Source organism: Nipponia nippon, unplaced genomic scaffold, assembly GCF_047370975.1.
Source record: "Nipponia nippon isolate SJK-2023a ecotype South Korea unplaced genomic scaffold, ASM4737097v1 scaffold_3, whole genome shotgun sequence".
Lineage (NCBI taxonomy): Eukaryota > Metazoa > Chordata > Aves > Pelecaniformes > Threskiornithidae > Nipponia > Nipponia nippon.
The window spans coordinates 104,420,695-104,436,636 of NW_028262347.1; the positions used below are offsets into that span (position 1 = coordinate 104,420,695).

Here is a 15,942-nt window from a genome sequence, read left to right on the forward strand (position 1 = left end):
ATGTACGCTTAGGTATCGTTGTTAGCGATGCCGTTACCGTTGCCTGCGTGCGTTGCTCACTGCTTGGCCGTCCGGTACCCTGGAGCCCGTCCTGGGCATCCGCTCCGCTCAGTACCGGCGCGGCGAGCCTGGTCGGGCTTCACAGGCAGAGCCACCAGCCAGGCAGAGTTTTCTGGGGGAAGCCAAGTCCGCAGTCGGCTGCTGGAAGCGTTGCCCTGCGCGGCGGAGCAGCAGTTGCAGGGGATGCTACTGACGGGCTCGTTACTGCACGCACTGTTCGACTCTCGGCCGTACCGAGAAGCGCTGCGCTGGCGATACCGCGCCGCTTTTCCCGGGACACGGAGGGGCTGCCGGCTGTGCGGGAAACCTCGCGGTCCCGCCCGCTGATGGCTCTCCGGGAGCCCACACGCTACCGGTCGGTAAGGCTCCAGCCTGGCTCCTGCCGAAGTCCACGGCAAAATCCCGGTGCAGGGGTGCAGAGTGCGGCCCCCCCCCCCCCCCCCGAAGTGTCCCCAGATGCTCGTTCCCGCTCCGGCAAGCCTCGGACGTGTCGGCACACACATTTCGCTCCAAGCAGCCACGTCCCCTCTCTCCCAGTGCCGCCAGGGAGAGGGTTGCAGACGCCGGGCTTAGCCCCTCCGTCCTGCCCTGGGACGCCGGAGCCCAGGGGAGAGGCTTGTCCCTGCCAGGCTCTTACCGAGTTGGATGCGTGATTCTACGGTCTGATTTTCTTGAGGTCATTTCCATGTCAACCTGCTCTCCGATTTATGATGCCAAAGGTCACCCTCAAGCTCTTCCACTGACATGTTTTAGAGATTAGGAAATAATGTTGTGAGAACAGGAGTGAATTTTAACCCTGGGTGATTTACAAGCCACATTTAGGGAGCCTGCTAAATGCATAACGTGGCATATAGATCTGTATGGGAAGACAAATGCCCATGAAAAAGCACAGGATGTAAAGAGAGGTTAAGTAGACCCAGGCATTATGGATTACAGTTCAAAAAACATGCACAAACACGTTAATTCAGTAGAAACGTGGAGAGTTTAAAAGGAGTCACAACGTTGACACGCTTATGAGAAATTACCATGTTTTTTTTTAATGGTAGTAATCTGGGATCTGTGTTTGCCTTACCGCTTTTTTGCCTGCCAAAAATGACAGCAAGCTAGACCACATCTTTTTCCAGCCCAGATTTTAATCCATCCCGGCATAGGCTTGTGTCCATCAAGAGAAGCAGACACAGCATAGCAGCACTAGCACTTTCCACGGGGCGGTCTGTCTCTATCACCACATGCCGCAGGGAAGCTGAAAACCCTGCTCAAGGTCTGCAGGAATGAAGGGACCGCATTTTGAATTGCCTCCCTCTCCCTCCAAACCTTTCACCATCAGTAGCCCACAGCAAATACAGTTAGCACTTACGCTTTCAAGTAATAATGAAACAAAGGTATTTTTAGCTATTTCCCTTGGGCAATTGGAAATATGAACCGGTGCTCTGTCACAAGCTTTCTCCCTGTGGAGTGCAGTACAAAGACTGCTGGATTAGACCATCCAGGGACCTGCACTAGGAGTGTTTCATTAGGACAACCTCGGTGCAACTGCTGGACTGACCCCTGAAGGGTCTCTTTGGGAGGGAACGCTCTAGCCTTTGCTGTTGAAATGTAGTAGCAGATCTTGCTGGTTAGTGCCAAGACTTCCTAGCTGTAGTGCGTCTTGTCTTGCCAGCTGGAGAATTCACTGCTGGGGAAGAGACCAAGAACTTCACCTGGTTTCAGGAGACAGATGTTACTATTTTGTATAAAATAAAAATGAAAAGAAAAAAAAAAAAAAGCAAAAGCAAACTGAACCCAGAGTGAACCTGACTCACATCTTGGCAGAGAGACGAGATATGCAAAAGGAGGGAATTACTCAGCATCTTAGACACACTTCATTTTTCACCAGCCGGGAAGAGCTTGTTCTCAGAGAAAGCCCTGTCTCTGTCACAGGCAAACCCGGTCCTCATGCTGGATGGGCCCACTGCTCTCGGAGAGAGGCGGAGTTGTTGATTGTTGATCATGGTTTCCACCTTTGTGTCTTAACTGATCTTTTAGCCACGCTGGGTCCATGCCATCAAATGCCTTGAAGATCAGGACTCAGGCTTGAATTCGGCTTAGCTTCCAAGCCAAAAGGTGGCCTAGGGAGCGGAGGGTAGGTTTGATGCTTTGTGGTAGCCAGGGCTCCCACTGCAGCATGCTCTTCTGTTTGGCATTTGCCAAGTGCTGTGGGCTTCATGCCCAGGTGTATCACGTAACTGTAGTCTAGCCAAGAGGTGACGAAGATATGACTAACTGAGCCCGGGATGCTCCTGCCAAAAAGGCATGGCTTGCCTCAGCCAAGAAGAGACAATGGAAAACATTACACTGGGATGTTCATCGGGAGAGTTTCATGTCACCGGGAAGTGCAGGAGTGTTCCTGAGACATGGGCTAAGTAGAACAGCTGGCAGGGTATTTTAGCCTAAGGAGGCTGCTCTGCATCTTCAATATTGTACTTTGTATAGTTTCCAGAGAAGGGGTTTAATATTTTTGAGTGTCTCAACTTAGCTCTGTTGCTTCTGTTGTAGGTCCTGGCCTGAGTGCAGGTTGCACCAGATGCAGCACATCAGTTTTCCTTTGGAGAGCCTTCAGCTGGCTTTGGGCTAGCTTCTACCTGAGATTGTTCTGGAAAGGAGCAGCTGCTTAGAACCACTGTGTTCAGCATTCGGTAGTGGTTTTGGGATGCTCAGCTCTGGGGAGAGTGGCTGCAAGTAGTTTCTAGCTGTGACGACTGCTTGTACCTTCTGAGTCAACTCCCCCTTTCTGCCCTTTTTCTGGAGACCTTACTAAGCCTCTGAGAAACAGCAAAGGCCTCCAAGAGGAGGGGCTGGAAGTTCAACCTCTCTCAGACTATTTAACCTGTTGGAAAATTCTGCGTTGCATGTGCCCATGGGTCTGATATCTGGGCTCTGCAGATGACTATGAACTGGCAGGGGCTGAGCAAGAGTAATGGACCGTGAAAAGTTGGTCCTGTCCATCGGTGCAGATTGCAGAGGCGGAGGTGGTTGGCAACACGGATTTGTGACAGTCTCATCAAAGGCTTGTGGGGAGCAGGCTATTACACTGGCAGTCTGGACCCAAATGAAGGCATTTGGTGTGCCCCATGGAGAGACTGCTCTTTGCAAGGAGCTGGCTGCTCAGGTGTCTTGGATGAAAGCAGGTGAGCTGACCAGGTACCTGGGCAAGGCCTGAGGGATGATTGTCAGTGAGTTTGCAGCCCCTCCATATGCTCCCTGTGGGCTGAGGAGGAATACTCAAGACAGAAACTCTGCTGAAAAGCTGCATCTTCGCAGTGAGGATAAAGCCCACCTTTCCTAATCAGACAGCAGGAACCTGAGGGATTTGCACCGACTGTGCTTGTCTGATCTTTGGTCTCATTGTACCATGCTGTCTGTAAGAACTAGTGCATTATCTTGGGAATAAAGGGACAAGGACTGTCCCGCGTCCTGGCCCTACACCCAGATCCCTTGGTGCAAACAAGAGTGCTCCAAGTTGCCCACACATGATCTGTACACAGCTGTGCGCTGCTCTGGCAAAGTGCTGCTGGATTAGGCAGTCCAGGCCACCCAGGTTTCCCCGCTGCTGCCGAGCTGGGGGTATTGGTGCCGCACTGTCACATCAGCAGGATTTTCTGTGTGGCCAGGGCGGTGCTGGTCTGTCTGAGGGCTGACTAACGCAGTGCCGTAGTGCGTGCGAGTGAACTCTCTTCTCCCCAGGCAGCGCGGGGCCATACCGTATTGTTTTTTCCTTCCAGACAATGCAGTGCTGGATTGTAAGTAAAAATGCAAAGCACATTGCAATGTTTGCTCTTTATTAATGCACTAAGATGCATTCGGGTGAAGCAGAAGGCTCCTGGCTGGCTCTGTTTCAAGCTCCGTGACAGGCTTCCATAAATAACACCTTAGCAGGGTCCAATTCACCAGATCAGACCGGGTGGGAACCTGAGCTGTGCAGCGGGCACTGGAAGGAGCAAGAAGGCATGGAGAGGGCTCCAGCCCCTTCCCTGGGAGGGCAGGCAGGCTTGGCCCACCCAGGCTGAGCTGCACTGTGTGCAGTGGCCAAGCCAGCACCTGAAAGCCCCCTCCCTGAGCAGGGAGTGGATGGACAGAGTGGCAATGACAAACTCCTGTGAATTTCCAAATGGCTGGCAGATACCACAGGGGCTTTAGCGGCTGCTGGAGCTGGGCAGAAGGGAAGAAGAAAGCACTAGCAACTCTGCAAACCTTCACTCATTGCTTAGGTGGCTTTTGCAATCTCTCTGCACTAGATGAGTATTTGACCACTTGCTTTACAGCTGAGGAGCTCTAGCTAAAAACTGCAGGTACCATGGCTGCAGCAGAGGCTGGGCTGATACATTTTAGCTTCTGAGCCCCTGGTTAGGCCACTGGAACATGCTGTTTCTTGTTCCACTTTTGGGGAATAAATGTGGTTGCTTAATGCAATTACAGCTTAAACTTCCAACTCCAAAGACTTCCTACATTTTATCAGGTAAAGCCTGGCTGAAGCAAGTCCCCTGGCCTCCAGCTGTCAGAGCTGGGAGACAACGGCAGTTTCAGTCTAAGATACATTGATTCTTGATCAGGCAATGTTTGGGCAGCTGTTCATGTGCAGAGGGAAGGATACGGTGACCACCATTTCCAGAGTGTCCCATCCCACAACACCCTCTCCAGAGGCTGTGCCCTCAAGAGAGCGACATGACAACATCTGGCCATCTTTTAGGGTGGCATTGGAGTCAGCCTCAGATTTGGGTTTCGCTGGCCAGGGAAGAGTCCTGTTGCACATTCCCTGGTCTGAGAACTTCCCTCCTTCAGCCACGCTGCAGCAGATGAAGTTGTGATTAGGGCAGTGAACGAATACTTTTTGACCCTTTCACCTTTCCTTCACCTTCGGTTTGATTTGTGTTTTCCCTACAGAGTGCAAGATTTTGGGGTGGCTGCTGCTTTGACCATTCTAACACCTGCGACAACAGATCCCCAGGCTGACCCGGCTGCAGATGCTAGCCCTATAAAACTGCAAGATAACTGCAAGGACCTTCTGTCCTCTGCCCCAAGTTCGATGGGCAGAGGCTTAAACAAGCAAAGTGACCGCTGCAAACTACTGCCATTAAAGTACACTGCATTGACACTGGGGCATAGGCATGGAAAGTGGCAGAGAAGGTTGGACCAGCACCAAGAATTCATGGTGCTGGGTGCTGTATGGTTGCAAGCTGTGATTGCTCTTGCTGCAAAGTGTTGGCCAATAAACTGGTTTCAAAGAGCAGTTAAACTGAATTGTAGTCCCTGCCAGGCTTGCTGGGCTCGATGGACCAAGTCTGTAGCACACGGCTTGTAGCCCAACTTGAGCAACGCATCAGTTGTGTTCAGGTTTGAGTAAAGTTACCAGGCGAGCAGGACCGTGGAGGAAAGAAAAGCTGCGTGTACCCCTCTGGGTGCTGTTGTGCGTACTCTCGTAACAGCTGCATGCTGTGTTTCGTCCGTGTCAATCTTCCTGCCACCCACTCAGGGCCTGGTCTGGGGGAGGTGTTCCAGCAACAGGAACAGTAGAACTGCGACCCAGGGAGGCGTCCAGGAGGAAAGAAGCCGCTGGCTGGGCGCCTCCTCGCAGCCGGCTCCGAGCAGAAGCTGGCAGAGGCTGTAGCAGCAAGCTGGGAAACACCTGCGAAGCGCGGAGGCGCAGCACTGCTGCAGCCACTGCCTCACCATGCCGACAAGAGGCGGCCGGCCCAAGCACCGCGCTGCAGGCCCCGTGCCGCCGGCAACGCTTCGCTCGCTGCGCTCCTCGCCCGGGAAGACCCGCCGGGCCGCGTCTGCAGGGCCCTTTCGCGGCCACCCACCCTGCCCGGATGTCCTGTCCCGGCCGGGAGCCGCACCCTCCAGGCACACACAGCCAGACGCCGGGCGGCCAGGCCCGGGGCGGCCCGGGGGACAGGCACGGCCCGGGGGCGGCGGCGGGGAGGCCCCACAGGCTCGGGGCGCGGCGCGGGCGGCCCGGCCCACAATGCTTTGCGAGGGCGGCCCTTCCCCCGCCTCCCGCTCAACCACCCTTGCTGCGCCCGCTCGGGCGAGGCCTCGCCCCGCGACCGCAGGGCTCCTTCCCGATTGGCCAGCGGGTCTGCTAGTTCTACCCTCTCTCCTCTCATTGGCTCTTTTCCGCTTGTCACCGGAGGGTCCGCCTCCTCCGGTTTCAGACCGTGACCCTATTGGGCACCTTAGGGAGCTGCCGGCCGCATCGCGCGCGGGTTGGCTCTCCGGGCTGTCCGTCGGCGCAGTAACCAGGCAGCGGGTTGCGGTGCGCCTGTTTCCACGTCAGTGAGAGCGGTGCGGAGCCGGTTTCGCTTGCCTGTGGCCCGGAGGACCCCGCGCTCGGCGGCCCCGCCGGCACTGCCGCCGCCTCCCGCCGCCGCCGGGAGGGAGGGAGGGGCGGACAGAGGGAGGGCCGAGCCCTCCCGCTCGCGGCGCCGCCCGCCTGACCGATATGTGAAGCGGCCGTCGCCGCGGGGAGCAGGCGCCGCCATTTTGGATGCGGGGGTCAGTGCCGGGCGGCGAGTGCCTGTCGCGATACTGTCGCGACGCGGCGGCGGGCGGGAGGGGAGGCTGCGGCGGGGGAACCGTGCGGAGCCGGCGGGGGGCGTGGGCGGAGCCGCGGCAGCCCCGGGGGCGGGCGGGGGCCGGGGGCAGGCCGCCGCGGGGGGTGCGGGGGGGCCGGGCCGCTGGGGGGGTTGGCAGCCGCCCCCTCCGCCCCCGGGTCGTGACGTGACACGCGTGACGTCGTGCCCGGGGTGCCCCGCAGGGCGGGGGGCGGCCGGGCCGGGCCGGGCCGGGGGGTCTGCCCGGCTCTGGGCAACCACCGGCCGCGGGCTGGAGGCGTAAGAGCAGAGCAGGGTCGGGGCTGGGAGCGGGGCTCCTGGCCGCACCGCAGCGCCCGGGGGGGCCGGGCCGGGCCGGGCCGGGGAGGGGGTGCCGGGTGTCCACTGCACCTGCACGGGCACCCGCTTACCGGGCGCGGAGTTGGCCCGCTTGAAAATCGGTGGAAGCAGAGACGTTTCCCAGCACATAGCCAGCCTCTTAGCTGTGCAGGAGGAAGGCTCAGAGCTACCTTAGGGTGCGCGTTACGAGTTCAGCCGGTACCATGTTTCTTAGTTTCAACAGTATGAAGTAATTGGAAGAAAGAAAATCCCCCTCTCCATATTTACCTTAGGTTTCATTTTTACCCTGCAGTTTTGACAGATGAATGTGAGCTGCCTTCTCTTCTTGATTCCCAGGTGCTATCTCACTGTTGTAACTAAATGTGGAGACTTGCAGAGAAGCCTGTCCCACCTTCCTTTCTGATGTGCCACCGCTGTCATGTTACTGCTGCTTCTCTTTTAAAGGGCACTCTTAATTGCCCAGAATTTTGGCATCACTGGACTGCACAGTGTGTTGTCATACTTATAAATTAATACTTTTCAATTATTTTTGTCCAGGCACTAGGGGCTAGCCTTTGGAGAACTATCCCGAGTTCTCTGAACTTTGCCTGCGATGTTTATTGCAGAGTAGTTATTACGTGGAAAACCCAAGCACGTTAAATTTCCTGATAGAGATTCACGCACCTTCCGTGTGCGGTTTAGAAGGAAGAAAAGGAGCTTTTTCATTGTCAGCTGGGCTTCTGGGTAACCGAGCTAGCTCTGAGTTAGGCAGGAATTGTTTGTGATTCATGGACTGAAGGGTGTTGTGTGTTCTGGTTTCGTAGGAATGTATCGTATCAGGACTCGAGAGGCCAAATCTAGGTCAGAGGCTATATAGATTATTCATGCATTATCATAAACAGTGCAAATTTAGGTCAATGGAAGCTTACTTGGAAATACTACCTTTCTTGCATGTGTAGTGATTATGTTGTTTTTTATTATTGCTATTTATTGGAGTAGTTTCACCATATTTGAGTCAGTTACTATAGCTGAAGGCTAAAGTTAGTGATAGGAAGAAGTGACTTGATGGAAGTCTGCCAGACTTTCTCACTTCTGATGCTCTTGCTTGTTTCCAGAAGAGTTGCAGATATTTCCCTGTAGGGGAAGGAGTGATTCCTAAAAGTGTACCTGAGACTTCTTATGGTAATACCCAGGAAAAAATTGGGTTCCTATGCGTGGGGATGTTTTGGGGTAGCATGTTCCAAGGTTGAGCAGCGGAGCGTTCAGTGCACCTGTGAGATAACATTTGCAGATGTACATCTTGTCAGTGGTTTTATATGAAGATTTCACATCTGATACCGTTTCCGGAGTCTCGGAATAGTGATAATTACTGTCCATAGAACATTGCTGAAGGCTTTGAGAAGCATATGAATGTTAGATTTTATTCTTTTATGACATGCTCAGGCATCTACCTTTTTACGCTCATAGTGTTCCTAACCTTGTTAGCAGTGAGGCTGTGAATGCTAACAGTTTCCCCATTTCTCATGGCGGGCTGGGCAGCTGTGTTGCCTTGGTTTGGAGCTATCATTTTCACTGTGCTGCCTGTCAAAGTTCTGCACAGGAGCGAAATTTGAGGACTGGTCTGCAGATTTAGGCAGATGTATGAACCTATCATGAGAAAGAAACAGGAGTTTATGTAGGACTCACTGAAGAGATAAGGAGCTAAAAAGCATTTGAAATTTAATAGGTACCTTTCCTGTTTTTCCTGCATAACTCAAGACCACAGAACTTAATCTATTTGTTTCTGTAGTGAGTCCACTATCTTGTGTTTGATTAAAGATTGCTTTCGAGAAAAGCATCCAGTCTTGATCTGAAGACATCACAAGGTGTCGGAACCACGGCTTTGCTAGGGAGGTTGTTTCAACTTTTGTAATGATCTTCAGTATTAGCAGTTCTGTTAACCTGTCCAACCAACAGTTTTACAATATCCCACTCTTCAGACCATACCTTTGTAACATTAAGCCCAAATTCATGTTAGCAATTTTTTTTTATGTGTTGACCAAGCACTTGGTGGTTTTGCTTGACTACCACCATGCTCTCTTAAACCCAATTGATCATTCAGTGCTGGTCTGGTAAATCTTGTAACTTTCTGCAGCTTCACAGCATTAATTTCAATCTTAAAACTTCTTTCAATGTGGTACATCTATACTGAACTCTGAAGTGTGAGCAGTTGTTGCTTGTGATGAGGATATAGTTGAAAGAATGCATACTGAAATTATCTGATAGTTCAAAAGGGGTTGGCTTTGGGAAGCACGGAGTGTAGAGAAGCTATTTCCATTGCTTGAAATAAACTTTTAAACTTTTACAGGGTTGGATGGTGCTTTTGGTGGGTTTAGCTTACAAGGTGTATCTCTCTGAAAATAGTTGTCTGGCTTTCCCCCCACCCCATAATTATTTTCTGTTTCCTTCTCCAGCACACAGTTGCAAAGGCCCTTTGGGTGAATGAAGATGGCTGTGGTTTACTTTGGAACGTGTGTGTGCTATTGCTTGCTTAACTGCAGGCTTAAATGTAAAGCAGGATTTTCCCTCGTCTTTACCCAGTGGTTGTGGTGAAGTGGGCTGTATGTGTGATGTTCAGAGATCTGAGAGTGAATTTGTGTCTCCAGCATGATAGGGTATTTCAATTGCATTAGACCAGTAAGTTTTTTTGCACGTGTAAAGTGAATTTTTGTACTTTTGAATAAAGCTACATTTAATGGAATCTGCAGTGAGGAAAGGAGTGCAGTCTCATCAAGTCTTCTCCAATAGTTAGCAATGAAAGGATACAATTGGAAAAAAAAACCAAAAAACCAAGCCAACCCTTAAGTTTTGCAGGATTTTAATATGTCTGGAGAACTAACATGGATTTTTTGCACCCTTGCTTGAAAGGATCAGCACATTCAGTTTCCCAGGAGGTTGAAAGGCAAAGGTGTGTGTTAGAGGTTTGTGTCTATCTTCTTCATATTTTGCTGCCTGGAGATAGCACCAGGTTTGGGAACAGCGGAGCATTTTAAGTCTCCTACATTCAGGAAGGACTGAGTTTAACAAACTTTTCAGTCTTGATTCTTTTAGGTTAAAAGTAGAAGAGAAGAAATAGGAGTCCTACAAGCAGATTCAGTAGTATGCAGAATAGCATTTAAGCTTTGGCATCACTTTAAATATTGGCAGAACTATTGAATATCTGTGTATGTGCAAGGCATGTGATACATATGTCTGGTATTTCTTTACATGCTTTTCCAAATCAGGTTGGGGTAGCCTTTGTTTCCATGTCAGTTTACTAAATGCCTGGAATGGCACTACAAAGTTTACATATTCAATATTGTTTTGTAACAGTGAAGACAGGAAAAACTTGAGTTTTGACAAATTTGAAGGTATAAAGTATTTCCCCAAAAGTACCTCTGCGGACCAGAGTTTTGATCCCTGAAACTGCCTACGTAGAAATATGGAAAATATTGGAATTACTGAAAGAAGAAATAAGTAAGTGAGGAATTTTACATAGAGGAGAAAATATCTCATTAATGCCTTGTACTAAAACAAAGACAACGTGCTGAAGTAGAAAAAAATTGTGATCAAGGGTATTTTTATGCAATATTTTAATGCAGTCATATAAATTGCATTGGAATAAGTTACTGTTGAGATCGGGAACATCTCTCAAGCATTAGACACACGAGTAGGAAGAATATCTGTAGTTCTGTTATATACAGCTGTGGAGGGAGAATATAAACCTTTGTTCTTCAGGGCACAAGCAAACTACTTGGCAGAGCTATTTGTTTATTTTTCTGAATCATCTGGTAGTGAATGAGATAAACCATTGATCTCGTCTGTTGTGGCAGTTCCTATATTATAAAATACTTTTGTCTTTGCCCTTAATTTATTGTGTAATACTTAGGAATACCATTATGTATAATTAATCTAATGAAGTAAGAAACAGTTTTGCCATAAGATTATTCATCCTATTGCAAACATATAAAAAAATGAAACAACAAATCTGATGCTTTCCCTTGAGAAGGTGTCTTTTTATAATATTTTGCTTTCTTTCCATTATTTACAGAGTCCTGAAGCAAATTAGCCTCTTTTACTCAGAGGATATTTGTATATTTGAATTGTTGTTGATAATTCAAACATGTTAATTAATGTGAAGCCTGACAGATCCACGATGTATGTTCTGAAATTTCTGTGGTGGTGTTTCTCAGGTCTGAAGTAACACACCAAAACCGTTTCCTTCCAGCTGTGTTTTTGCCACGTGGGCAAAAATCATTCTCATATTCGCTGTGTCTTATTGCCTTCCGCCACCCTCCCCAATTGAGTCCTTTAAATAAGCCTGTCTGATTTGAAGTGTTGTGATCAATGTTTCATCTGTTTTCAGTCTTTTGCTTCCCTATGGATGGCCTGTTGTGATTTCAAGCTGGATTCCTCATTTTCTTTTCAGATCTTCTGAAAAGGTCTCATTACTTGGCTACCATTTCACTAAATCCTTATCATTTGCAGACATGGCATCATCGGACTCTCTGGCCTCTTTATAAGTCCTGTTTATTCTTTATAAACAGTCGTGTCTGTTCATTCCCTTCCATTCTTATTTCTTTATGCTTGACTGTATCTGAGCTACAGCTAGTAGAGAGAGAACACTCCTATAGTAATCCACTCTTTGTTTCTTTTTCTCAGACCATTACAAATATTTCTTGCTTGTAAAATTTTGTTCCCATCTTGTGGCTCTCTCTCTGGGTACATCAGTTTAAGTTTTTCCCTGTAAGACCTCAGGCTACGTGAGAGTAAATGTCTGCCTTTAGCTTTCTCACTTTTTCTCCTCGTGTTCCATCCAGTTTTGTCTCTAGTTTTGCTCATCTCTTTGTGGGGTCTTACCCATGACTTTTTTTACTTGCCTGCTTTCTTGAAAGCTTTTTTCATGAAGCAAGTGTGAAATCAACATCTGTTATAAATTACTTTATTATGTCAAAGTAAAGTCCCAAAGAGTTTTGCTCTGCCCAGCTTATTCAAGCCGCTAATGCTTATTTAACAGAGTACAAGATTGGCTTTGTGTTCTGTGTAGAGCTGCAGGACTTTGCATAAGTACGGGAGATGTGTGTGTTATTGCATTGTCATGGATGTCTGTCCTGGTACCCTAACGCTTTATCTTCCTGTGAACTTGCATAGACTGGAAAAAAACAAGGAATGTGCCTTGGCAAAGTTGTCTCTTGCTTCACAGATGCCTTGTTATAACGAACTGTCTGCTCTCATGGTCTTGGAAATGCACTCTGTGGAAAAGTGTCTTCCTCTTGTCAAAATAACTGTATTTATCTGCATGCACAGAACAAAAATCTGAAAGAGTTTCTTGCATCTCTGCAGGCCTCCTGCTTGACTAGGGCCAACTGGATGTTTCATCTGAGGAAGAGAATGATTCTGAGGGGCTGGAGATTAATTTGAATTACTTCTATTTTCAGGATTGTCAGGATGGTGGATAAGAACATTTACATTGTGCAAGGTGAAATCAACGCGGTGGTGGGAGCCATAAAGCGTAATGCCCGATGGAGCACTCACACACATCTGGTAAGTTACCTTGAATTGTTGCTACCTGTTCAGGCTACGGCAGAAACTACCTGGTTTCAGAAAAGTACTTTGGGGTTTTTTTGCACTCATTATAGTGCTTTTGTAAGTAAAGTTCGAATAACTTGTCTACGTTGTTTCATGCTGAGCAGTTTTGGCTTTTTGCGTGCCAGCGACTGTAAAAGGTACAAAGCTGGAAATCTTCCACCTATACACCCTGTAAACAAACAAAAAACCCACATTGTATTCCACGTGGGAATCATCTCATTTCGACTTTTATCGCCTGGTATGTCAGGGATGTTGAATATATAGTGTTATTTTATTTAGCACAATGTTTTTATGTATCTTTTGTGCCATCTTAGAAAAGACAGTCTTCACTATGAAAGCCATGAAATAAAAATTGGGGAAGTCATTATATGTAGGGTGTTTTTTAATTTTTCATATGGCATAGTATCTTTTTTTAGCTCTGTTTTGCGACTGCTAGCTATATCTCTGACTGAAAGCTGTTAATAGTTTCAAACCTGTTTTGTTAAAAGCCACGAATACAATGTTTCCAAGTCTAATGATGCTATATGTGTTGGTCGGTTTATGGCTTCCGCGGTGTAAATGTGTGCATGTGGTGTACTGTGTCTGTGGTGCACTTCAGAATGTCACATGAATAGCAGATGGCTGTCATCCAGCACAAGTGGTTTCAGTTTGTCAAAGGGCAGGGCCCGTTTTCTTTCTAACAGGCATTTCTTCATGAGAGCTCACTGCCACCCAGTAGGAGGTGTGGCTGTGGATGTACCCAGCTTGGAGAAACTGCTGCTCCTCCTTATTTTAATATTGTAAAGATAGACTAAGACTGAAGGATGCAGCTATTCATATACATTTTGCACTGTGATTCTTTCTTCAAGTTATTTTAATGGCACCAAATGTCATTGTATTTCTGTGCCCATTACGATCTGCATAGATTAACATTATAGCAAATCCAGATGAGCCATTTCAATATGGTATGAGGTAGATTTGCTCTGAAATTTATTGAACAGCGGAAGGCTAATCAGAAATACTTCTAAGGACAATAAAACCAAACCAGAATGCTCAGTCTTGAACCTATGCTTTGACATTTGAGCTGTATGCCGTTGGGGAGCACTAGCAGGAAAATAAAAATGCTTCTCTTGATTTTGATGGAGTAAATGGGCTGACAGTGATAAGCTCAACCCACAGTACTTCTGTGAATATGAAGGCAAGGTCTTTACAGACCCATTATTAAGATTTGTCTTCAGGAATATATTTGCCTCATTAATAACTTCCTTCCTATGTTATAACCTATAGGATGAAGAAAGGGATCCCCTGCTGCATAGCTTTAGCCTCTTAAAAGAAGTGCTGAATAATATAACAGGTAAGCTTATACAGAAATCAGCAGGTACCTGCTAGGGTATATGCAAGTAAATGTACAGGTGTACTTGTTTGTCTTATTTACTATCCAGAGGTTGAATATTGAATAACAAGAAAAGAGCAAATATGTATATACCTTTAGACAAGTAATACTAATGTAAACTAGTACACAAATACCACTGCTGCCACTCTCTGGAGATACAAGTATGTATGTGTGTGTGTATGTATCTATATATATATATTTGTGTGTGTGTGTGTATACACACACATTTTTGTATATAAATATGCATGTTTCTTCAACATACTGGAGCTTGTAGTAATATATGAAATCTGGTGTATTATTATGCATAGTCTTTCTATCCTTTGTGCTTTCTGATCTGTGAATGATAGGAAAAATCTGCTTAGAAAGTAGCTGCTATTATCTATTTTCTCCTCACATTCTTTGGTTTCTTGGTTTTCATTATCTGTTATCAGTAACAAGTGAAGCACAGACTTCACTTTCCATTTGGGTCTCTTGAATCTTGAAGTGAAAGGCTTACTTTGTGACCAGTTGCACTGAAAGGAACTGGAAATCTATATCGATTACAGAAGTAGAACACAAGACTGTGATGGGTATTCTGACCAGGTTTTTTTTCTCCCAACACGTCTTTCTCCCCTTTCCCCCCACATTTTCTCTTTTTCTAGTTTCAGGAGTGATTGTTAAAGTGTAACCTAAGTATACGTTGAGAGTCTGGAAGTGATGCTAATCCTGAGCTGCATGTGCATTCTGCTGGTTCTTCCCAGGATTTGTCTTACTGATTGTAATATTTGAAAGTAAGCTTTTTTTCTGGTCCCTTTATTACAATGAGTGTTCAGAACTGCACTCAACCTAAGTTTGAGATGGACTTTTTGCATTTCTAATTGCGAAGCATGCCCATTCTTGTGTCAGCGCTGAGCCTGGAATCCCATAAAAAGTATGTTTCCTAGAAGTACAGTATTGCCACTTCCAGGTGCTGATGAGAGGTGCTGAGGACATGTGCCAGTTCTGAGCCTGTATTCCTTCCTCTTTTGTGGCTGCCTCTAAGTGTAATGCTTTACTTTTCTTTGGCACGTGAACTTCCCTTGGTTGTGAGCAGGACTCTTCTGTCAGGTTATGACATCTTAGGGAACATTTCTGGATAGTATCTTTGTTCTAGATGTTATGCTTGTACCCAGACTACATGACAGTCTGGATTTGTGGGTTTTTGTGAACTCACCGATCTTCTGTAGGATATGCAGACAGTCACCAAAAGTGTTTTGGGAGGAAATTTTCCTTCTCTCCCTTCTATGAAATAAAATTTTCTTTAAAATAAGACTCCTGATGTTCTTCACCATTATTGCAAATATCTGTTCTCATCAACAAGAGCAGGGAATGTCAGGATGCTCAAATAAATGCGGTAGGAGTAAATGTCAGGGACTGGCCATTTATCTAGAGTAGCTAGATACAATGTGCTGTTGACTTGTTGGGGAAAAAATGCAAGCCCGCTATCTGCTTGTGTTAGAGAAAGGGAAATTTAATGTACTGAGAGATTCAGAGACTCCCTGTGAGTATTAGCCATCATGTAAGTGTGGTTCATGCTGAGGTAATAATTGCTCATATGTGGTGATGACAGCGAGTTGGTTTGACTACATGGGGTTCTTTTAAACAGGTCATTTCAGCTTCAGTGACTGCTATTTACCCACTAGTGTCTTGAGATAGGACATCATTGCTATGCTCCATTTTTTTTCAGTTTTAGACATGGACTCGTTCCCAAGCAATACTTTGAATGATATAGAGTCTCCTGCCTCATCTTCCAGGCACTGAGAAGTCCAAGCTTAGGGTTTTTTGTGGGTGGTTTGTTTTTTTTTTTTTTTTCCCCCCCGCCTAGACCTTCCTTTCATGTCTCTTTCATTAGCTCATGGAAACGCATTGCTTTTATATTTAAATTTATTCAAGCTGTAATCTTTGACATTTGAGTTAGCTTTTAGTACAATTTTGCATTTATAGTAATATATATTATGTATTTTCTCAATCCCC

At 47.0% G+C, this 15,942-nt stretch overlaps 1 protein-coding gene across 6 annotated transcripts in view; it reads left to right on the forward strand.

Annotated features, from left to right (window-relative positions):
• The first annotated feature begins 6,286 nt into the window (after positions 1-6,286).
• Positions 6,287-15,942, forward strand: part of GBF1 (golgi brefeldin A resistant guanine nucleotide exchange factor 1) — a 108,207-nt gene continuing 98,551 nt past the window's right edge. For 2 of the 6 annotated variants that reach the window (XM_087767888.1, XM_087767893.1), the window contains exons 1-3: positions 6,289-6,594; positions 12,428-12,533; positions 13,845-13,911. In XM_087767888.1, coding sequence (XP_087624014.1) covers positions 6,587-6,594; positions 12,428-12,533; positions 13,845-13,911 — 181 coding nt within the window. In that variant the 5' untranslated portion in view covers positions 6,289-6,586. Of the gene's footprint in view, positions 6,595-12,427; positions 12,534-13,844; positions 13,912-15,942 lie in introns of those variants that run through there. The other 4 variants (XM_087767887.1, XM_087767890.1, XM_087767889.1 and 1 more) reach the window with 4 other exon arrangements.